General features: G+C 35.2%; 2 protein-coding genes and 1 non-coding gene across 4 annotated transcripts; all 3 read right to left on the reverse strand.

Moving 5' to 3' along the window:
- Positions 1-626: 626 nt before the first annotated feature.
- LOC149739171 (uncharacterized) lies at positions 627-5,420 on the reverse strand. Its single transcript, XM_089874217.1, has one exon. It carries the CDS (start codon positions 4,532-4,534, stop codon positions 818-820), a length of 3,717 nt encoding a protein of 1,238 aa, XP_089730343.1. The 5' UTR covers positions 4,535-5,420; the 3' UTR covers positions 627-817.
- Positions 5,421-5,569: 149 nt separating this feature from the next.
- Positions 5,570-24,535, reverse strand: LOC149739172 (uncharacterized). Of its 2 annotated transcripts, none has more exons than XM_089874216.1 (41): positions 24,107-24,535; positions 23,699-23,788; positions 22,844-23,318; positions 22,407-22,614; positions 21,897-22,004; positions 21,633-21,747; positions 21,160-21,333; positions 20,890-21,004; positions 20,439-20,532; positions 20,002-20,117; positions 19,464-19,582; positions 18,872-19,036; positions 17,968-18,183; positions 17,433-17,566; positions 17,155-17,216; positions 16,861-16,923; positions 16,470-16,576; positions 15,895-16,050; positions 15,361-15,557; positions 14,924-15,006; positions 14,439-14,540; positions 14,068-14,151; positions 13,628-13,812; positions 13,221-13,317; positions 12,915-13,012; positions 12,797-12,845; positions 11,893-12,280; positions 11,785-11,827; positions 11,213-11,448; positions 10,768-10,875; positions 10,300-10,420; positions 9,566-9,747; positions 9,260-9,368; positions 8,778-8,931; positions 8,279-8,418; positions 7,868-8,001; positions 7,520-7,814; positions 7,138-7,236; positions 6,861-6,968; positions 6,222-6,279; positions 5,570-6,155 (listed from the first exon to the last, which is right to left on the reverse strand). In XM_089874216.1, the coding sequence occupies exons 1-41, from the start codon at positions 24,206-24,208 to the stop codon at positions 6,148-6,150; spliced, it is 5,697 nt and encodes a 1,898-aa protein (XP_089730342.1). In that variant the 5' UTR covers positions 24,209-24,535; the 3' UTR covers positions 5,570-6,147. The 2 variants fall into 2 exon arrangements, with proteins under 2 accessions (XP_089730342.1, XP_089730341.1); XM_089874215.1 differs by having other exon boundaries at positions 13,221-13,320.
- On the reverse strand, positions 12,369-12,532 carry LOC149739173 (U1 spliceosomal RNA). The gene has a single exon (XR_016384805.1). It is a non-coding gene; the product is annotated as a U1 spliceosomal RNA (small nuclear RNA).
- Positions 24,536-25,215: the final 680 nt, after the last annotated feature.

The following is a 25,215-nucleotide window of genomic DNA, read 5'->3' on the forward strand; positions in this document are numbered from 1 at the left end:
CGTAACATCACCTGAACGACTGAACGAAAACGTAAGATTGTTTGCTGCAAATTATTGTAAGTTTGTGAACCGTCAAAGAATTATCTCATCTTCCATATACTGTGGCGTTTTGTGTTTTGACGTAACGTTGTCTTTTAAATTACTATTCATTTGGCTTTGATTCAAAAACTGGATTTGGTATTTGTTTAGTTTTATTGAAACTGTTGTGTTTGGTTTCGACGAGTGACTCTGGTTACCACAAATATATCGCAACACGCGTAAGAAATTAAACATATGTGTTGACATTTGTCAAGACTTTCTTTTAAACCCCACACAAGTTTTGCCAAGTTCCTTTTAATCTTCGTAAAGCGAAACACCATTTGCACAAGACCGCTCACGTTCGACGCTGTAGATTAGTGGATAGAGCGCCCTCAACGTAACCTAAGCAGAGGCGATGCTAGATTCTGCCTACTGTGGCTATTCGTGTCCTTGGGCAGGACGCTTAACGGCAAGTGCCCCAACTGAGTGGCCATTAATAGGTTGTCTAAATTGTCAGCAATACAGAAAAAACAAGTACAAAAAAAAACAGAAAAAATCACCTACAAACTTCTCTACCCGATCATTTGTATGCGGTTATAAAGCGGATTAAATGTCATCACAATTTAAGACAAATATAAGAGAATGTTTTTATCATTGATCCGAATCGCTCAGTGTGAAGGCAACCACATTAAACACAATAAAATATCAAGCGATTTTTCCTTTTTATAAACTTTATTTCTCTAGGTTACCACGTATGTTCATTTTATCTGCATATATTAAGAACTTCTCAAATACGAAACTAAAATAGGTTAAAATGACTTTGCAAAAAATAAACAAAAGTACTTGCGACGCCGATTATTAATAGACATTTGTAAAAACAACAGCATGTAGTTTTACAGCACGCATCTTTTTTTTGATCAGTTAACTTCTTGCATTTGGTATCGGAGCCGACTGTCTCATCTTCAATTGTTTTTCTTCTATTTTTTAGTCCTTTTTCACGACACAGCCTTTCTTCCTCTTCGTCAGTGAACTCGTCTGTGAATTCAGGGTCAGATTGTTCTCTTCCGCATGTTCTTTCGTTCTCATAAATCTTCCATCTTCGCCCACATACGCATTCAAAACTTGCTTCGCCATCTTCCATTCTGCGGTTTTTAATACATTTTCTTTTATTTTCTTTGCAATTCGATTCTGGGTTGGATCGACCCATTCTTCGCCTTACATCTTGTTTAGAACGTTCGCGTCGAATTCTTCTGCAGTCATCATCACCAATATCATCACGATGCCATTTTCGGTTTATTCTATTTCTTGAATGTTTCTTTTGCTTGTGTTTGCAATTCGAGTCCGAACCAGAATGATTTCTTCCGGACGTTGACTTCTTTTTGTTTTCACGATCGGAGGATATTGTTTTACACGGCTGTTCTTTCTCTTCGTCAGATGATTTTCGTCTTTTTCGTCTTCCTTTTCGACAAGACTCTTTATCTTCTTTATCAAGTGACTCCACTTTGCATTCAGGATCGGAACAGACTGTTTTACAAAACACTCCTTTCCCATTGTCAGTTGTTTTTCGTCTTCCTTTTCGACAAGGCTCTTCTTCTTTCTCTTTATCAAGTGACTCTTTTGTGCATTCCGGATCGGAGAAGGCTGTTTTACGAGATTCTTTTTCTTCCTCCTTATCAAGAGACTCCTCTTTGCATTTAGGATCGGAGGATACAGTTTTACAAGGCTCTTCTTCCTCTCCATCAGTTGTTGTTCTATTTTGTCGCCTTCTTTTTCGTCTTCCTTTTCGACACAGCCCTTCTTCTTCCTCCTCACCTAGTGAATCCTCTTTGCATTCAGGATCGGAGGATACCGTTTTACAAGGTTCTTCTTCTTCTTTGAATTCAGGATCGGGAAATACCGTTTTACAAGGTTCTTCTTGTTCTTTGAATTCAGGATCGGAGGATACTGTTTCGCACTGCTCTTCTTCTTTCTCTTCATCGAGTGACTCTTCTTTGCATTCAGGATCGAAAGATACTGTTTTACAAGGCCCTTCTTTATCCTCTTCGTCAAGCGACTCATCTATGCATTCAGGGTCGGATGATTCGTCAGTTGTTCTTCTATTTTTTCGTCTTCTATTCCGTCTTATTTTTTGCCTTTCCTTTCGACACGGCCCTTCTTCTTCCTCCTCACCAAGTGACTCCTCTTGGCATTCAGGATCGGAAGATGCTGTTTTACAGGGCTCATATTTCTCTCCATCAGTTGTTTTTCTATTTTTTCGTCTTCCTTTTTGTCTTACTTTTTGTTTTTCCTTTCGACACAGCCCTTCTTCTTCCTCCTCACCACGTGACTCCTCTTGGCATTCAGGGTCGGAAGATACTGTTTTACACGGCCCTTCTTCTTCCTCTTCATCAAGCGACTCATCTTTGCATTTAGGATCGGAGGATTCGTCAGTTGTTCTTCTATTTTTTCCTCTTCCTTTTCGTCTTACCTTTCGACAAGACTCTTCTTCTTCATCATCAAGTGACTCTTCTTTGCATTCAGAATCAGAGGATGCTGTTTTACAAGTCCCTTCTTCCTCTCCGTCAGTTGTTGTTCTGTTTTTTCGTCTTCTATTTCGTCTTCTCTTTTGTCTTTCCTTTCGACACGGCCCTTCTTCTTCCTCTTCATCAAGTGACTCTTCTATGCATTTAGGATCGGAGGAGACTGTTTTACACAGCTCTTCTTCCTCTTTATCAGTTGTTGTTCTATTTTGTCGTCTTCTTTTTCGTCTTCCTTTTCGACAAGACTCTTCCTCTTCAAGTGACTTTTCTATGCATTCAGGATCGGAGGATACTGTTTTACACGGCCCTTCTTCTTCCTCTTCGTCAAGCGACTCATCTATGCATTCAGGGTCGGATGATTCGTCAGTTGTTCTTCTATTTTTTCGTCTTCTATTCCGTCTTATTTTTTGCCTTTCCTTTCGACACGGCCCTTCTTCTTCCTCTTCACCAAGTGACTCTTCTTGGCATTCAGAATCGGAAGATGCTGTTTTACAGGGCTCATCTTTCTCTCCATCAGTTTTTTTTCTATGTTTTCGTCTTCCTTTTTGTCTTTCCTCTCGACACGGCCCTTCTTCTATCTCTTCATCAAGCGACTCATCTATGCATTCAGGGTCGGAGGATTCGTCAGTTGTTCTTCTATTTTTTCCTCTTCCTTTTCGTCTTACCTTTCGACAATACTCTTCTTCTTCATCATCAAGTGACTCTTCTTTGCATTCAGAATCAGAGGATGCTGTTTTACAAGGCCCTTCTACCTCTCCGTCAGTTGTTTTTCTGTTTTTTCGTCTTCTATTTCGTCTTCTCTTTTGTCTTTCCTTTCGACACGGCCCTTCTTCTTCCTCTTTATCAAGTGACTTTTCTATGCATTTAGGATCGGGGGAGACTGTTTTACACAGCTCTTCTTCCTCTTTATCGGTTGTTGTTGTATTTTGTCGTCTTCTTTTTCGTCTTCCTTTTCGACAAGACTCTTCCTCTTCAAGTGACTTCTCCTTGATTTTAGGATCGGAGGATACTGTTTTACACGGCTCTTCTTCCTCTTCGTCAAGTGAATCCTCTTTGCATTCAGGATCGGAGGATACTGTTTTACACGGCTCTTCTTCCTCTTCGTCAAGTGAATTCTCTTTGCCTTCAGGATCGGAGGATACCATTTTACACGGCTCTTCTTCCTCTTCGTCAAGTGAATCCTCTATGCATTCAGGATCGGAGGATACTGTTTTACACGGCTCTTCTTCCTCTCCGTCAAGTGAATCCTCTTTGCATTCAGGATCGGAGGATACTGTTTTACACGGCTCTTCTTCCTCTTCGTCAAGTGAATCCTCTTTGCATTCAGGATCGGAGGATACTGTTTTACACGGCTCTTCTTCCTCTTCGTCAAGTGAATCCTCTTTGCATTCAGGATCGGAGGATACTGTTTTACACGGCTCTTCTTCCTCTTCGTCAAGTGAATCCTCTTTGCATTCAAGGTCGGAGGATACTGTTTTACAAGGTTTTTCCTCCTCTCCGTCAGTTGTTTTTCTATTTTGTTGTCTTCTATTCCGTCTTCTTTTTTGACTTTTCTTTCGACACGGCCCTTCTTCCTCTTCATCAAGTAACTCCACTTTGCATTCAGGATCGGAAGAGACTGTTTTACAAGACTCTTCTCCCTGTTTATCAGTTCTCATGCTTTTTATTCGTTTTACTCTTCGTCTTCCTTTACGATACAGCTTTTCTTCATCTTCGTCAGAGAACCCGTCTGTGAATTCAGGGTCAGATTGTTCTCTTCCGCATATTGCTTCATTATCTTTGCAATTATATTCTTGTTTAGAACGCTCGCGTCTATTTCTTTCGCACTCATTATTTCCACGATGCTCTTTCCGTTTTAGTCTTTTCCAAGGTTTTTTCTTTTGATCATTTTTGCAATCCGAGTCTGAACCAGAACAATTTCTTCTAGATAGCCCCTCATTTTCTTCGCAATCGCTTTCCTCTTTGAGGCAACGGTTTCTACCGTGGTATCGGGGCATCTTAACACTTGCGATTTTCACAGAATCATTTCTTTTTATATTAAAGCCTACAAGGTCTCGAAAACAAATTTATTTTTTGTGACGGATTTGTTTTTCTGTATGCATTACATCAAACGCAATGTTTCTGTTTTGCAAACGATTGAACGAATTAGGCTCGAGACAGATATTTTTTACTTCCGCTTTACTATTGACGTAGCTCGTGTAATTTTCGTTGCGCCTATTCGTCATATAAAAAGGAAATAACATGACAAACCGTACACCTTAACCAGACACAGGGAGACATGACGTATACTTTTATTTGTTTAAAATCTTTATTGTTATTCGTTTTAACCTTCAATGAACTGCACGCATACGTTATGACAACGTAGTTGACAATGTATCATGAAGCAATTAACCAATAACAAGAGCATTTGTTGTTACGTTAACATTTTTGGTTTAGGTGTCTGGCCGACATCATATTAGATAATTTCAAAAATCTCTGGGCATATTTATTTTGCAAGTTGTTACTTTTTACTGTATTGCCGATAGTTTCGACCGTTGGTTTCTACAACTGATTAAGTGTCGAATTTTGTAATTCTACACTTGGAAATAAAACTTTCCTTTAATATATTGCTGCAACCGGTAACTAACTTATAAAACAGCGAAAGAATATTCAGTCTCCACCACTTGCATAGTTTAAAACTTCAATTGACAAGGTAGGTCGACTTTCTTCATTGCAAACTTACATTCGAGAAACACATTTTTGTTTTGATGGCTTTAAATTGTATATGCTCAGATCAGAATCATATACACATGAAGTTCGATGCTGTTAACATGGTGATCATATGTTACCTCGGGCACTTGCTTCCACACAGTTATCCCTTATTAGTTGTCTAAACTGTCACCATCGAGGAAAGGCACTCACTTTCAAAGTTATTTGTGCGGTAACTTTTGGGGAGGCATAAAGTTGTGCAAACGAGACACTTATGTTTTAACTGCTATCGCTTTGGTTCACGAGGGTAAACTTAGTTTAATTCATTCAATTAAATATACATATTATAGGCTGATTCGACCGATTTAATGGAAACAAAATATGCGCAAACAAAGAAGCAACCTTTTACACAGTGTAAATAACATCAACAAATATTTACGGAGGAAAAAACATCCCGTTGAAACAAGAACAAGGCTTAAATATGAAAGCAGATAACAAATTAAACAACAAGGTAACTTAAACACACTATCGTAATATATAGTAAGGTTGGGGAATATGGGATCCGTGTTCATTCTATTTTCTCAAAGAATTATAAAACTGTATCCCCACAACTCCAATAGACCGTTGTTAATTCCCTAAAACACGATCAGGATAATTGGATATTGTATGCTAAAGGTGTCCCGTCTCCCCCAACTTTCTATATATATACTGTACGATTGTAACAAACAAAAATATCAAACAATTAAGTAGTTATAACAAAAATTTAGGTTGTCAGAAACACAGTAAATAAAGAAAAGCATTTATGTTCGAATAGTTCAATCCATCCATGATTAATATCCATGCATGTATAAACACTTTTTTTAGAATCACGTCACCACCAGTTTAACAATATTGGCCCCACCCTTTGCGTCCTGATTTGATGCTATGAATCTGAATAAAGAAATAATGAGTAAATTATAAAGCGGTTCGCGTTAATTGCTGACTAAAACAACACACCTGAACTTGGGGTAGGCTGCCCAATTTCATTGGAGATTGTAACTTCATTTGTAACAACCTGCAACAGTAATCGTTTTCTTTAACTATTATGCGTGGTACATTATATCAACACATTAAATGCAAAACAATTTTAATGAAAAGCTTCACAAACGTGGCACCAATGTTTATACAACCTTGTATTATATAAAGCTTATGAAATATTCTACATGGCTTATAATACAATTATGTTTCACTTGATTAACCTCTCTTGCAAAGAGTAATTCATACTTTCACACACATGTATTACAATTAACTGTTTATTAATGCCTTTAAATGTTTCTTTTTAAACCAACAATTCAACTACAAACATTTCCTAAAACTTTACTATTGCAGAGCACAATAATTTCTATCCACCTTTCAGACTTATACAACCTAACCCTCAACACTGAAAACTAGCATAACAGGACTGAAATATTTATTTCTTAAAACTTTTTTTTTTTTATTCTTGGTTCCACCTCACTAAATATTTCACTTTTTCTTTTCAAAACAAAAATCCTTTCTTGTGCTTAGAAACTTATCTTTTGACATTTACAAAATAATCTTGGCTTATTGAGGAATACATTTAGATATTGTAGAAGAATTCTCTAGATGTATATTAACCTGCAGATCTTGAGGATTGATCGTTAAAGTAATATCAGAATTATTGAGGTTGCCAACTTGACCTTGAATCCTTGAAGATGCCAGATTACTCAGGGCCTGCTGTACCGCCTGTTATCAAAACATTATGTAAGTACAAATAATCACCCATACAAACTTTGTGACTCGAAAGCTGGCACGGGTTGTATGAAACAGAACAACTGTCGTTTTCCGGCCACACAAGGATAAAGTAAGTTAGGTTCAAGTTGGGCTTGAAGTTTAATAATTCAGTATACGACACCTGTATTACGGCTGGGTTGTTTAAATTGACGGTGAATTCTTGATGTTTATCTCCTGTTCCATCGTTGTTTAGAGTTACAACCAAGGGACTTTGTAAAAGCTGAAATATGAAACAGCTTTGTGAAATTAACAAATATTTATTAAGTCATTACATATCGAGTTTACAATTTTTCCTATTACTATGGACAGAAAATTATTTATGTGAAAAACTACATTGAAGAAGTTTATATGATAACAGTAAACAAAAAACAGCTCTTGAAAAGAAAAGACCAGAAATCAGAAACATTTAAAATTTTAAGCATAAACAAATAAAGGAATAAATTATGAAAACTGACATATTGATAAGAGTCTGAACGTAGTAATAATGTACATACTACGGTTACCTGCTGTGTGACACCAGCTAAATTAGAAGGCACTGCAATATTTATCTCCTGAAACTGCTGTCGATTCACGTCACTCAGGGGTGTTTTGGGATCCGAGACATTCTGCATTGGTTGATAACATAAGTTGCTGATGGGTTGAATTACAACATTAGGTGGGGGCCATGTGGGATTAGTTTGGGGGTAAAGTGGGCCGGATGTCACAAACGTTGAATCTGAAGGGGTAGAGTTGAAACTCGACACCACCATCACAGAATTTGAATTATTCTGTGTCTGCTCGTCTGTTGTCTGGTTTAACCTGGAAAAATTGATGGTTTAATAACTTGTTGGAGCGGCTGTTAAAGGTTTTACATTTTAGAAGCATGTATGTTTCCATTGCTGACGCTCTGTTCAGTAATTGGATCAATTTGAAGGGAGATGTTTTGGTCTTGATGAAGTTGAATATCTGGTTCGTTTACGCTGATGGGAATTCCTTCACTTTCGTTCTGTAAATTCATGGAAAGATATTGAGAATTGGTATAAGGTTACAATAACATTGTATTCTGCAACATGGTTTGTGAGCAGTGGTGTGGGTTTTCGTGTGATGTGATAGTTTTACTAATTTAAATAAAAAATTTGTAGAAAGTGTCCTGTATACCTACATAAAAAATTAAAAGATTAAAATATTTTAAACAAAAAGACAGGATACAGCAACAAAAAAGGCTTACAGTTAAAATTGTATTTACATTCATTGTAAAAAAATGATGTTTATTCAAACCCCACCTGGAATAAGTTGCCAGCAAGTAACGTTTCCATGGGAACAGTAAGTGTCATGTCCGGCCACACAACGTTGGATGAATTGCCTTGTTTTGGTGATGAAGGTTGGGTGGAAGGGCTTGTTGGTGTGGATGGCTTGGTTTCCCCTGCACGAATATATTAAGAAAAGGTAAATTATTAAGGAATGATGAAATAAATGTTTAGAACTGAGTTCAGGTTTTTCAAACATAAATTTTTTTAAATTGCCTTATATTTTTGTGAATTTAAAATAAAAATGGAAATTTATGTTTTTTTTGGGGGGGGGGAATTAAAACCAGCTAACAGAAATATTTGTCATGAAACATTGTTACTTTATTAACATAGAACAATCATATTTTTAAATCATTTTTTTCTAATCCATTTAATATAAGAAATATTCATAACAGTATTGCTACAAGGTAAAAAATTAACAACATGAAAAAAGAAAAACACTAACAAGAATAAAATTCACCAGAATGCATCAAACCTGTGTTAGTTTTGGTTTGTAACGAATCTTTTGCTTTAGTTCTCATCACCATATGTGTTGCCATGTGACTCTTTCTATGACTGGAGGCTCTGAAAGTCATCGGACACACCGAACACTTGTAAGGTTTTGCTCCAGTGTGCAGTCGCATATGAACCTGAAACGATGTTGTATTTATGTCACGATTTCAACATTTTTTTAAAATTTTTTTTAGGGAATATTTTTGTAAAATTTTTTAAGGCTTAACTATGAACAGGTCAAATGATAGAAATAAGCTAACATGCAGTTAACCAAATGAATATATAACTGTAGTGATACTCACACTAAAATGAGGTTTATTGGGTAAGTTTAGTGATCTACAGTCACAAGTTTCAATAACTGAAACCTCATATACAAATTTTTATTTTTCGTTGGTATGCCCTGTGGCACAGCTAAATCGGTACAACTAGTTTGTTTTCAAATTTTAAGAGAATATTATTTGTTACCTTCAAACTTGCTTTGGAAGCGTACATCATATCACAAATGTGGCAACGGAACATTTTATTATGCAAATGAGCTCTCTCATGTACAACCATGGTGGACTTGAGTGTAAAGCTGAAATAATAGATTCTGTGTTTATTTTGTAGATATGTATATATAATGTATGTGTAGGTGTGTGTATTTATACATATGCACTAAAAATTAAAAATCATATTAAAATTTGTCTTGGTTTAAATTTTTTTTTTTGGGGGGGGGAAATGAATTTTTTTCATGTTGGTGATAAAACTTACGTTTAAAATATCACATTTTACCTTTTTCCACACTGACTGCATTTGTATGGTTTATCTCCAGTGTGGATCCGAATATGCCTTGCAAGATCACTGGGTTTCTGGAAGCTTTTTGGACAATATTGGCACACATTTGAGTGGAGGGGTCCGTTCAATTCAAACTCTTTGTGACGACCGCGACCACTTTCTTTTTGAACAAAACTTACCTAAGATTAAAAACAAATATCTATTTTTTGGAACTTAAAAAACTTAGGAAAGTAAGCTTTTGATGTCAACACAACACCTGTGTTTCACGACTGTCGTTTCCCGGCCACACGAGGATAAAGGAATAAGTTACACAAAAATGTTTGGTATAAATTGGTTAGATATTTGTATCAGTGATGTTGTCTCATTTACTATGCATCACATAGTGTCTAAATAAACATATAGCTAGATAACAAGCATGCAAAGTACAAGTATGATTGGCCTTTTTGAATAATTTATTTTCATTCATTTGTTTTAAAATTATTTGTGGTATAAAAATAATATTAATGTTGTGGCGGCCTGCCACATGTGTGTGCGTCGACGCATACACGAGTGCCTTTTTCCCTCGTTTATCTATCGTATAAATACCGCGTCTCGTGTTCATTCGCCCTCTAAGTTTACTGCTCGCAATACAACATACTGCAACCACTACAATGTGTTATTTTCGCAAAAAATAAATCACTAAAAGTACAGCTTATAAACACACAAAATGTCACAGTGAACAATTAACTTACGGTGTCTTTGTCAGCCACAGCAGAAATGAGAACACGTTCCGATAACGTCATAGATTGATTGGGATCGGTGTTTTTTAAAATCTCATTCTGTTCTTCAGATAATACGTAGAACTTGGCTGTTCTGTTAAAACAAGCGTAATGCTAAGTTATACTGGTCGCATACACCACTTACATAACGATTCATGGGTATTGGTGTTATGGGCAAATTCTAAATTTAATTCTGGTCTAAATCCCAGGTCCTCGACAAGGATCTTACCCACTTGGAATAGAAGACAAGCACAACAAGTTAATATTGAGTATATTCAAAATAGGAATGCATTTGAGATGTAGTATTTTTATTATTGTGATTGTAAAGTCTCAATGAAAAAGAAAATTCAATTATAATATGACTTGTGTTTGTAGTTTTTTTATTAATTATTTTTTATTTCATATAATGTGAAAAAATTTCAATTATATTTTTGTACTTGCCTTTTTCTTTTTTGTTTAACTGTTGATTTATAGTTGTGTGAAACATTGTGAATTTGAAGAACAGATTCAGATTGAAAAACTTTTCCACAAACTTTGCATTTGAATTCACTGTGGTGAGAATATATACTAGGCATCAAAATAAAGGAAACAACACAAAAATTGTACAACAAAATGTATAGCTAGATATTGAATTTCAGCATTTCTTATACTTCTGATGCAGATGACATTTTAATATTATAAAAGATGTCTCAAAAATTACATGGATAGATTAGCTTACATAATCAAACACTAAACATCCATTTAAGTAATTAAAAAATTCATGGCTAAAAACAGAAAATAATAAAGCTCTTCACTCTTTGTGTGAACCCTGCTCCTCACTCACATCTAATTATCCAATTTAATTAGATTATGGTTAAGGTAACACAGAAAATAATAAAGTTCTTACTTAGGGTTATGAAATATCCTGTGTTCGTCCGGCACGCCTCGTGAATCGAAACTTATAAAACAAACCGGACAACTGACTACGTTGCTCAGGTTGTGCGCCTCCGTGTGGGAGGCCAAGGAAATTCGTGATTCCAATGAGTGGCAGCAAAGAGAGCACTGAAAGGGTAATGCTTGAGATTGTTCATTGGTCTGATGCACGGTCAGTTCCGCCCGACTTTCAAAAGCCTTGGCGCATCCCTGTGAATACATGTGTGTGTGTAGAATATATTCAGCATGATAAAGCAAGTGGTTCTAGTGAAGAATGCTTCGGTACATTACAGATTTTGCTGGTGGAAAGTGTTAGAGGTTGGTAGTAATGGGTTATTGGTTAGGGTGGTTATATGGGTTAGTGTTTAGTTAAGTTTAGCGGATAATGAGTAGCAGAAACGAATTAGCAAGTTAATAGTTACGAGGGCAGGGCTAGTGGTTATAGAGGTTGTTTAAGCAGGTAGTAGATAACTTAGGAGGATTGTTCACTTGCACCGATCATGTAAACCAACAAGATGATATTGCATTTTACTTTTATAAACTTACCAAACATTTTAACATCGCCTCATCTCTGTTTTCATCAGTATTTCTACATAAAAATGAAATTATTACAAACATTAAACTTATATACCAACATATTAGTGCGTAACTTACGACTCATCTTGTTCTTGTGTTTCACTATTATTGTTAGTAGTTTCCATGGAAATATTGTTTTCATGATTCTCATCGCTCTGTGTCGAAGATTTCGTCCCAAATTCACCAGTGTTGCCAGTTTTAACCAGATTAAGTTCGTACATATCATTTTCTATGTTACCATGAAACGTATTTATGTGTTGCGCAACACTGGTAGTGTTCCCATTGTCCATTTCACTGCTTGGCACTTCAGTGTTGCGCACCAAATAATTTTGCTCAGGGTTCTCACAGTAAGAGTTCCCTGTATTGGCATCACTGTTGCAGTAAGTGTCATTCTCACAGTTTTCAAAACTTGCAAGGTTGTTTGTGACGTAAGCATCGGCTGTGCTTTCCTCTTGGTTTTGGTTCACTAGAAAACAAATAGAAAAAGCGTTAATTAAGAACAAACTGTGTAAACATTGTTGCCGTCAGGCATGTATATTAGGATGTTTTTTTTTGCGGGGATAGCGCGAACGCAATCCCCACTAACAGAAATTATACGACTGAGTTACCCACATTTGAGGTAATCGCAAGGGTCAGCTAAGCCGATGTGCAATGGCGAAGCCTCACCTTGGAGCCACTGCCTGCCTGATCGCAGTGAAGGCCCTAGTCAGGAAAGTATATATTATTAGGATAGTTAGGCATGGCTATCATGGAACATCAAAAGTAACGTCAACACGTAGAGTAAATCTATATATGGTTGATGTCCTATGGCAAGATATGCCAGGAAACCTAGGATTTTGTTCAAAGTTGGCTCATTATCCGAGTAAATTGCATGAAAAAAAAAAAAAAATAAATAAAACATTACATAACAATTATCTGCCATTGAATATTAGTTAGGAAAAAAACTGAGAAAAAAGTTGAGCATATATGTTACATTACATACCTTTATAAGTTGCCATACGACCAAAGTCTTGGATAATATTTGGATCAATCTGGAGTAAAATAAATGATAATTAGAAAAATAATATATTTTTGAAAAAGTTTTTAAATTTTTTACGTACTTGCTCAAGTACTGGGTCGTTGTTGATTTCTATGGTCTGATGATTCAGCGAAATTCCATCATGAGTCAGCATTCCTGAGCTCTGACTTGCATATTGCTCTTTAATTAAACAAAAAATATTTATTATTCAAAAAAGAATTCAATAAAAGAATGAACGAAATTTTTTTCGTCTCTTCAGTCATGATAACAAAAAACAAGAAAGTTAACAAAATAAAAAAAGAATTGAATAAAAAAACTGAATAAAAAAAATAAATATAATAAGTAAAAAACGAGATATTAAATTATGTTATATTATTATGTTGGCTACCTTGCTGTGCTTGTATTGATTGTAACTCAATTAAAGTTTGCTGGTCAATTGTGTTGGTGGAATTTGAATCGTGGTCAGCTACCAAATCTTGGCTGCTCTGCTGGAAAAAACATAAAAGCTGTTTGTTGCGGAAAAAACATAAAAGCTTTGTGGATAGGTAACTCAATCTGCTAAAATGTAGTCGTATATAGACAAGACAAACTACTGAAAGGTATTTTAAACAAAGAAAGCCAATGGTAAAATGGCATGATATGAGACAGAACACCCATGTAAAAACAACTGTAGTTTTCCGGCCAGGCATGGATAAAGCAATTAACATTCATTCAATCTCTCATATGTTTAAAAAATGTAGTTTAAAAAAATAATAACACAAGCGTGTAATCAAAAATACTATTATGAGTTCCAACCTGTTCCACAATGTCGTTTTTATGAGTTGCAATATGTTTCTTGCATGTTGCGTTTGTTTTGAAGGTTTTTTGGCAGTAGGGGCACATATAAGGTCGTGCGTCACTGTGCGTAGTCATGTGACGCTTGAGTGTATTGTTGGAGCCAAAATACTGGCCACACACGGTGCACTGGTGTGCTTTTAAACCTAAAGTGGAGCTTATATTAAAATGAAAGTAAATAGACAATTGTTTAAAAATAAACAAAAAACAATCTTTCAAATCAAAAATGAACAATTTTAAAGTTAAAAACGGATAATTTTTAAGTAAAAGGTAAACCAAAAAATAGGTAAACATTAATAAAATACAAATAGGTTTGCAATCGAAAATGAATGAAATAGAAAGTCTTGTTTTTGCAGTCAAATTAACAAGAAATAGTAGGCATATATTCCAACATCATCCACCTGTATGCACACACATGTGTGTCTTTAAATTACTTGCAGAGGCGACAGAAAGCCCACACTGGTTGCACTGGTACGGCTTTTCACCTGCATAACACAGCAAGTTACCAACTATTATAAGTTTAATATAACAAAATAATATTGATAAAGTCATACATTAAGCTTATTATGCTACTTTGCCATCTAAATTTAAACAACTGCACTGAAATCTCAGAATATGAAACTGGAAAAAAAAGAAGTGGGCAAACTAGAAGTAGTCAATAAATGTTATAATTTTTCCATTGTTTTTCTAATATAATAATATATTCATACATGTTTGTGTATCATACTATTTTGTTTAAACGACAAAATCTCAAAACTGTAATAAAACGAACCTGTGTGAGTTCTTATATGTTGTCTTAAATGGCTGCTTTTCTTGAATCCTTTACTACAGATGAGACATTTATGTTCAGCTGCTGCTTCTTCTACTGGTTTTACTAATCAAGAAAAACAGTAGGTAAACAAATTATCAAAAATATGTGTTTTACATTTTTGTTGGAAAAAACTGCTAGCTGGATGTAACTACAGCTTAAAAAATCCTAATTGAAAGAAGTGTATTTGAATACACTGTTAAAACATTTAAGACAGTTTTTACCACCTGTGGAGAGATAACGTTTGCAATAAAATGTCTTTGTTTAAACTGGCATCACGTCTTTAAATGTTATATTCTGAACGACAAAGGCCTATCAATGGCACATTGGCCAATACCCAAATACCAAGGGTGCTTCTAACTAGGACCTTCCCAAGTGTTAAAACTGGGCATTTCCTCAAAGGTAGTTAAAAGCATTTTGTCAAATGTAGCAAATTAAATATTACTCACCAACTTTATTGTTCCCAACATTATTAATATTGGTGGATATTGAAATTGGTTCTTGAAGCGTAACTTGTGGGGCGGTTAATATTCTGTTACAAAAACAATGTCATGTTATAGGTAAGGCTGTGTCTTATGATAAAAAAGCACTTACTTGAATAGATAAAGTAAAATTCCTATGCATCAAATGCAAAACTAACTTTATAAACTATGACAGTATATATACATGGTTATACTATAAATAGAATTTTAAAATATAGTTTTTTATTTTTTCAAAGATCTCAACAACTTACATAATAAAAAGAAACTTTTGGTGCTATAGATATAACCCTAATACCGACTTGATATATTCATATTTAAGAAAAATATTTTCTATTGCAAAATTCTATCCAAATGTAATAAACCAAAATGTTTCACAATCTATGAAACGATGTTCCCCCACTTACAATTGAGCGATATCTTTCCTAGGTTTCCTCAATCGTTTATGTGCGGTACCACGCATGTGTGATAGGATGTGGTTGTGTCGGTGACTCGCTGTTCGGAAACTCAACTCACACTGCGTGCATTTAAAGGGTCGTGACCCCGTGTGAACTCGAAGATGGATTTTAAGGCTGCCAGGCGTCGAGAAGGATTTCAAACAAATCTAAAATTCATAAGTGAAAGTTTTGAAGCAGTTTTTATAAGTTTAGTCAATAGCTTTGGGATATATTTATTGATTTGAAGTTTTTGAAAAAAACAAAAATAATATTTATTATTTTTTGGATTAACATTTCGAAATATTGAAATAAAATGTAAAGATGTAAACGTACAATTCGTTTAAATACAAACTGTAATGTAAACAAGGCATTAAAAGTATTTTTCTGGATATTAACTTATTTCTAGCATACTTGGTATTTAAACACTACTGCTATAATAGCTGCATTGGTTATTTATACCAAAAATTGGTTATTTATACCAAAAAATGGTTATTTCTAACATACTTGGCACTTGAATGCTTTGTATCCAAGGTGTGTTCGCGCATGGGTTGTCAATGATGTCTTAACACTGAAGCTCTTGTGGCACGTCGAGCATTTGTACGGGCGTTCTTGTGTGTGTACACGGATATGACGAACTAAATCACTCGGCTTTTTAAACTCCTGGTATTAGAGATTAAGTATAAAATCTTTGACAAGTATGTTTTATTCTATGTGGGTGACCTGCCACAGTGTGACACGCTATTGGGCCTAGGAATTTGGCCAGTACTGGCCCATAGCCCCTTGATAAGTATATTCTTCTAAAAATACATTTGAATGTGAATTTTATTAATCATAACATTTACCATCCATATTAACGCGTGCATCAATTCTATTTATAAAACTGATTTTAAATAATAAAATGATATTTAAATTTTTATAAATTCTACATAGTGCAAAGTAACCGTGACATTGTTGCGCAATAACGTGGAATTGAATGGTAACCGTGACAATTGCGACATCACTGGCTTCAATAATGACTTAACAAAAACAATAACAACCGGTAACAAAATAGAACTACGTTACGAAATGTACAATAATACCTTCTGACAGTACATACACTGATGCCAACGTATGCCGTTACTTTTCCTCACTTTCCATGTGTGTTCGCCACTCGGACCAATGGTCCTCATGTATAAACCAGATATCACTGAAACATTGAATGTGTGTGAGAAATGGTTATTTATATTTTAGTTTAGTGTGAAGAGAATTTGTTTGTTTGTTTGTAATATAATGTCCAAATAAACATAATGCGCCAGGTAAAGAAAAATTCATCATCCAATGTGTTATTATGTGAAAAATATATTTTCTTTTTTACAACAATAACAGACAGTGCAAAACCTAACTATGACAGAAAAACATAATAACTTTACCCAAAAAAATAATAATATGTGTTTTTGTTAAAAATAATTTTGTATTTAAGTAAACAATCACCTGAACTTCTTGGTTGAGCTGAATGAAGATTATCCTCAACCCCTAATTCTTCTTCAGTAAAACCTAAAAACACAACAAAAGTAAAATAACACAAGTACACAACGCTTATACAGTGATAAAGTGGTTCTTAAATATTTTCTGCTTGTATATGTACCACAAGCGGCGCGAGTACCATATGTTAAAAACCACCAAGTTTTTTATCTCTTCAAAAACGATGGCTATGATGATGTTATTTTGTTTGAAACACGCTATAATAAAAGTTGTGAAAGAGAGTCATGGCAATGCAAAATATACCAAGTGAATTTGAATCTTTTTCTTTGTCATTTTCATCGAGGTCGCCATCTTTGCTGGAATCTCTGTTGGATTTTTAATCATGTTTAATGCAAAGTTTTGAACAAACTACTTTACCCATAATAAAATGGTGTATTTGGCGTCAGATGATATTTAAATAAAAATAGAGTTCCTGTAAAAAACGATGTATTTTTGCTTAATTTAGACAAATCTGTTTGAAATCATGTAATCCACATATAAGCAATGGTAACAACCACAACATACATCACAACAAAACTTACTTTTTCGATGAATTTTCATTTTCCAGCCCGCTATCCATAAACGCTCGATGTACAATATCATTGTCAATCACTGAATCCAACAAAGCACCATCCTCTGTTGTCACATTCATTGAATTCGTGTTGTTCTCATCATCCTATTTTGGAAGAAAACTTGTTCAAAAACTTAAAGTACCATTATTTCGGTGAAAACTGTGTAAAAAGTTATATTTTAAGAACCCTTGGAAATATAATACAGTACAATTTTATTCATTGTTATCTTCAAATAAGAAATGTAGAATAATAAAATAAAAACTAAATTTGATACACCTAATAACTTTATAGCCAAAAAACTCCAACAGTATTATAAATTTAAAACCAAAATACACATGACTCCCAAGTTAGGACCTGATGCCACAAAATCTTTAAATCTAAGTCTAGCAAATTGTATAATATAAGAGATATATCTTTCCTTAATTGCATTGTTAGTCCTTTATTTGAATAGACCAAGTTATATGTTATAAATGTTATATCTCACGCTACTGTGTATATAACTTACATCCAAGCTCCTAAGTAGTTGTTGAATCACATCAAGATCTTCTTTTCCGCTCTTATTCCTCACTACTGAAGTATGAGACGGAAGATCGGAAGTTACAGAGGTGGAAGATGCGGTGGATTGAAGAGGAGGATCATCGGATGTTGGTTGAACTGAGGATGGGATGGAAACAGATGTTGGATCCTCCGTGATGAGCGACATCAACTCTTCACTGGTCGACTGGAATGAACAGAATTTTGTTTCAATAATCTTTTAGCTTCTTCTTGTTTAAATTTAAGCGCAACAGTATACAAGGAAGCGAAAAACAGAAAGGGGTGTGAAAAAACAGAAAGGGGTGTGAAAAAATAGGCGATACCAACGTAATAAGGGGCTGCAAAGAGGAGATAGTGGAAGGGCAAAAAATTATTCTGTTACTTCTACTATCAGGCATAATGTAAATAATCTTTTTGGGGCTGATCTAGTAAAAAATTTGTCCCGGCGCCGTGGCGTAGTGGTTAGCGCGCCTGCTTGTAACCATTAGGTAATGGGTTCAAGGCTCATCGCTGCTATATCATTGTGGGCGTATGTGTCCTTGGGCAAGACACTTAACGGCAAATGCTCCAACCCAGTGGCCACTAATGGGTTGTCCAAATTATCAGCCATACATAAAAAAAATAAAAAAATCCAACAAAAAAATAATCACCCACAAAGTAACATACATGGTAACTCGTAAGCTGGCACGAGGTGTTAAACCCGTGTGATAACGACTGTCGTTTTCCAGCCACGCGAGGATAAAGTAAGTTACATTCATTCATTCATTCAAAATGTAGTGTATTTTTCGAATTTTTGTCCACCATCTGACAAGAGATCATTCCGTAGAAGATTTGTTTTTATTTATATTTAATTAAAAAACACAGTGTAAGCTTACCATATCTTTTGTTGCATTGTCGTTCTGATGATACTTAGTAATATGAGCGTTGAGACTTCCCATTCGCTTAAATATACAAGAGCACGCTGTACATTTAAACTTGTTGGTTCCGTATGAATGAACACGCTCGACGTGCATACGCAGGTTACCAAGCTGAGCATAGAGCTGGAAATAGATATCATATTATTCAAAATCACAATATTATATTTTTACATAGAAGCCAGATATGTAGCAGGGGATCTGAAATATTAAATCTTAAAATTTTAATTTATAGAAAGAATAACTACTTATAAGCATGGATCCTGGTGTATTATGTCAGGTCTTGCGATTTATAATACTTGTTAAAAGACACTAATACTTTAAGAGATGCGAAACAGAACGACCGGACCACCACTTCTTTGGGGTGAGATGGGATATTTTTCCATGCTGCTCTTGTTATAAAATTATCCAACGAACACAAGGCATTTAAAACAGAACACCGGTGTTATAAAAACTGTTGTCGCCCACCAGGCTAAATAAGCTACATCCATTTTAGTAGAATGCTAAAGAATTGTCAAATACTCTGGTTAACACATATACACACACACCTTACCTGTGGACAGTAAGGACACTTGTGTGGTTTTTGACCTGAGTGTTTGAACATATGAACTTGGAGGGCACTTTTCTGATTAAAACTTCGGCCACAGTGATTACACATGAACGGCTTCTCACCTGTTTGGAGGGTATATAACATTACTACTCAATAAAGGTGAAGTTTATTTATATTATATTCTATATGGGTGAGGTCCCGCAGCATCTCACGCAATGGGTCTTAGGTCAGGATTCACCAAATACTCTTATAGCCAGGGTGATACTGCATGAACCTCACAAGAAGTTTGCAACTTACACAAAATTGGTGAAGTTTATAAAATGATGTGTTAATGGGTAGTTACAATGTATATACTTTCAAGTATTGGAGCTTTTATGTTTTAAAAATATTATATATATATTATGCATGATTAAATATCTTGCACCAATTAAAAAAAAAGAGGATTTTTATCAGATTTTAAGCACTATTACCAAACCATGGAACTAACTACTTTGGTGAAAATTTCATTTACAGACTCTGAGCATTCCTATAAAACACCAACCTGTATGGATGAGCATGTGACGTTTAAACTGACTTTCTTTCTGAAATATCTTTTGACACACGTGGCACTGTTGTGGGTCGGCTCTTCTTCGCGATCTTTTCTTTGACTTCAACATTCTATCAATAATTAGATTTATTTTAATAAGTGAAAAATAAGCTATAGTATAACATTATAAATGTAAATAAGAAGCTGTGGCATGGATCTCTTTTAGCGAAACTCTCATTTAGTAATATATACATGGGCGTTAAATTAATTTAAATACTGGGCATGCAGTGATAATTAGAAACAATTTGTTTTTGTCATATTGGTCGCACGTTTGCTAAATATTACAGTGCAAAAAGTTCCTTGGCCTGCCCCAAACCTGGGGTAAAAATAAACCTAGACCGAAAATGTGATTTTATAAAAACACAAACAGCTAAATACTAAACAGGATTTACCGAAAGTTTCTTTCAGAAACAATGATATCTTGCAATGCTTTTGAGCTCAAAGTAATTGTGTTAGTAAGCACACTTTGTGCTTGACTGTTGGACACTGAAACAAAAAGTTTGTTTATTATTTATAATTGAGTAATATATCACATGGAAAGTATAGGGTGGATAAAACTCTGTTGGTAAAATGAAATATTGGAAGTGAATAAATAGCCACAGCTGGTAATTTCAATCATTGTGTTGGCTAAACCAGATCAATAATATCTGAAGTCAACAATCAAGTTTAATGTGTTCTCCATTACTCATTTTTACACTTGTGTTTTTTATTCTATGTGCCTTACACGCCATGGGTTCTAGGATTGGCCGATTACTCCAACATTGTATATGCATATTCTATGCTTTGTGGGTGAGTTTACCTAATTATTACACACATTGTTTAAAAAAAAGAAGAAACAACAACCTGGTACGGAACGATCGAGCAAATGTTGTTGAACATCTTGTTGATGTTGAATCATGTGCGTGTCAAGCTCCGATTTCAACATGAATTCGTCTCCACATTCGGTGCATATCATAGTCTGGTGATCAATGATAATTTAACAAAAATACTTGGTTCGTGGTTACAGGTTATTTAATTGATCCTAGGATTTACAACCAGATTGACCCATTACCCCAACACCCAGGGTGCTACTGCATGTATGTAACACATCAGTAATATCATTATAATTCTCACCTCATCTTCAAAGTGCAGGGCGATGTGAGATTTAAGGCTTGCTACTCTCATGAACGTTCTTTGACATGATGGGCAACTATATCCGTTCTCTCCCTTCTCTGCATGCAAACCCTTGTGTAAGATGAGATTGTTCTCCAAGTTGTAAGTTTCAGAACACTGATCGCACTTGAATGGCTAGAAAGTAAGTGAAAATGTCAATGGACATTCTTATATGGTGGGAAAATATAGAGATACATCAGAAGGGGCAATTACACTATAACAGGGTTCCCGGCTTTTACCAAGGCTGTTTGTAACACATCCCCCCAGTGTAGGAACATGTTTTGTCATGATAAGGATAAGGGGTTAGCTATCTATGCTCTGCCAAATGAGGATAAATAAGTAACATTTATTCATCATGAGCACCCGAACATATGATAAATGTAATTTCTTTATAAAAAGCTTCTGCTAAACAAGCCCAATTTAGTGGTAAGTACCTTTTCATTGATGTGGTCTTTCAAATGTTTCCGAAAAAGATTAATTTTTGGGATTTCCAAGTTACAAACACTGCATGTGAATGGACCCTTCTTGGGTAGTTGAGGTACAGTGGTTCTGGAAGAATTAAAGGAACAGATTAACAGACGAAGAACACAATGCTGTACATGTTTGTATGGTTAAACATATATATTAGTCATAAAAAAATGAAAACTGAAAAAACAGTTTCAACATGCATGCTAATACAAATACAAAAACTGTCCAACCTTATATATTTGCAGGATCGCGATTTCTTTTTTCTGGTCTTCCCCTTCGTTTGTCTTTTTTCAAAGTTTTCTTTGCAGTTTTTATACAATAGTGTCGTCATTTCATTCCTGTGACAACAAATCAGTCAGTAGTCAGTACATGAACAAAATCCCCAATATGAGTAGAGCCACAATACGGAATACACAATATACATGTGTTCCAATTACTAAGAAAACTATCACTCACAGCACAGAATAGAGTAACACTTGTTTTTTCTTTCCAAAGCCCCTGCTAGCGATAATATCACTGCTTCCATTACATTTTTAAAATGTGGATGCCTTGAGGTCTTAACACACTATATATATACAACTAATTCAAACTAAAATTTACACTATCTAAGTTTTCAAAAAACGTATGAGATGCTACAAAACATGGTGGCGAAATAATAACAAAAAGGGAAATTTACACCCCTAACACTTATTTAAAAGAACACAGAACCCAACAACAAAAAGGGCACAAAATAATAAAACCTGTGGGCATTCATGTGGTCATCTAACTCAAGCTCAGTTGCTGCAGTAAACGAGCACAACATGCAATGGGGGCGGACAGGCTCTTGGCTCCGATTCCCCGGCAAAACCCCATTTTCACACAAAGTGGGAACAATCTTGCTGAAATCCAGGTCTGGTGTATAAGTGGATGTTGTGAACTGAGGCTCAAAAGATTGAAGCTGAACTGATTCTGAAATTATAATTTGTTAATGAATATATATATATTATATTTGATTAATTCATAAAAATAATGCACATGTGGTTGATGTCCTACAGCAAAAAACAACATTGGTCTTGTCTTGGATTAAGGGCAGTTTTGAACAATTATACCTTTTTGGCAGATAGTTGTAAAGGCACTTATTCTAAACTGTTTGGATATTTTAAAGTTTAAACATATGACAGAACGTAACTAAAAATACCTAAGGAAGTAGAAGTTGGTTCTGGTAGTTGAGCCGATGTAGGTTGGTTATCATCTGAACCACTGGCTGGAATGTGATTTATTTGCGAGAATGAAGTAACTGGCTGTGTAGGGACAGAAAGTGTTTCAGGAATCTGCGCACTGTAGGTGTCCTGACTTTGCAGAGTTGCTATGTTTGCCTGGTTCAATTGAGGCTGTATTTCATTGACAGGTGAGAGCCCCGAATGTAAACTCTGTAGTTGAACATTGTCAACAGAATGTGCGACTATGAGATCTGAAGCGCTGTAAGTTTCAGATGTAGAGGTATTTATATCCGCTTGTTGTGTTATCAGAATGTTGTTATCCTGCAGCAGGTGAGATACTGAGACGCTTGTTAAAACAATGTATTGTAGTCCATCTTTTTCCAAAACAGAAAGTTCGCCACCATCTAAAGTTATTGACTGATTGCGAAGGAAATCTCCAATGGACTGTAGTTCCTATAAACACAATTATGAATAAATGAATGTAACATTCTTTATGGCTGGAAAATGACAGTCGTTATAACAGGTGTGTTTCTTACCCCTCTTACCAGCTTACGAGTTACCACGAATGTAACTTTGTAGGGGATTGTTTTATTTTTGTGTTTTTTATGTATGGCTGACAATTTAGACAACCCATCAGTGAACACTGGGTCGGAGAAACTGTTATTAAGTGTCTTGCTGAAAGACAAATCTTCCCACAATGGTAGTAGCAACGAGCCTTAGAGGCATGGCCGCTAACACCCTGTGGTACGGACTGTACGGGGCCGAGGTATATTATATGAATATTGTCTTGTGTAGTCATGTTCTGCTTGCACTGGCTACGAGATGAACATTACCTCTGGTATTACAGTAGAATTACTTTGTAGGATATATTGTTGCGTTTCAAATGGTGAAGCCAGCTGTAGGCACTGATCTGGCATCGTTTGCTGCAAATAAAGTTGTTGTTTATAAAAAACTATATATATATATACTACCACACTCTTGATTGCTTTCTTAAATTAACTTCGAAATTGCGCAAAAACATGTTTTTGTACCACATTTCCCGTGATTTGCATTATATCAAGGGTGTTATCACATCACATGATCACACTACTGATAATTACAAAAAAGGGTTTTGGGAAACTGAAACTTTATGATATAGCACTAGCACACAAAGACAATTATATAAGCAGGCTATAGCATTAAATGGATAACATACCAAACATATTAATTTCTAAACAAATGTAATATGTATATAAACATACTTCTATGGTTTGAACATTGTGTGCCTGGCCTCCTTCCTCAGAAGTGGCATTCACCAACAAAATCATATCATTGTTTTCGTTTGTACTTGCCATGCTAACCATTTATATCACCCTTTTTGCCACATATTCTATACCATTAGTCACTTAACATTGAAGTTTTAACTGTAAAATTGAAACCATAGTGGTTAGAGTGATGTTTCAACATATATAATTCATTCATTAGCTGCAGAAATTGGGTAACGGTGCTACAATATACATTTAATAACTCTGCTGTGCTGATCTATCTTAACAGTGCTTACTGTCTGTATAGTCGACATACAGTACATGCCCCTAGTAACGTTCACTACGGCATCCGCATCTAAAATGATTCTGAAGGTGGATGTATACCAAAGTTGGTATGTCTCCGCCGCCTAAGCAGAGAAATACTGGTAATAGCATCGTATACTTAAGAGTACGATGGTAATACTTAAGTATACGATGGTAATAGTTGTAAACAGGGTACACACTAGTTGTGTGTGTATATTCTTTGAATTAAGCTGTCATTACATAAATTGCGATACATTTCATGCGGTTGCGATACATTCAAGTGTTTAATTTAAACAAAATGTCATCGCATTGGAACAGTCGTAATATTATACAACATAAATGCCAGTTTAACATGTACTTTCATTACACAAAAAGTATTTTTTATATTTATTTTTATCATTATTCAATTCTAACATTGCTTACTTGGGCGTTTTACATTTATGTAATGGTGGATGTGCAAATGTTCGATTACTAATTGCTCAAAGTTTAAACCAATAGATGAGTCTTATTTGTCACGTGATGTCGTAAAGTTGCCTGAGCGGTGATTTCTCCTTAGTATAGGTATATTCATTTACACGACTCTTAAATGAGCACAACTGAAACCATAACCTCCTATGCAAAATTAATAAGCTACTTGTAAATCCTGTTTCGTTGGATATACGTTACATAATCCCTCTTTGCCAAAGCCAGGGCAAAGTAGTTAAGAGAATTTAAGTCACGTGGATGTGACGTATGGTTAGGCGTTTAATAAATATGTTGTTGCGTCAGTTAGCGCGTGATATTGCTATATGTGTCCCACACAA

The sequence above is a fragment of the Ciona robusta genome, chromosome 3 (assembly GCF_009617815.1).
Source record: "Ciona robusta chromosome 3, ASM961781v2".
In the NCBI taxonomy this organism is placed as follows: Eukaryota; Metazoa; Chordata; class Ascidiacea; order Phlebobranchia; family Cionidae; genus Ciona; species Ciona robusta.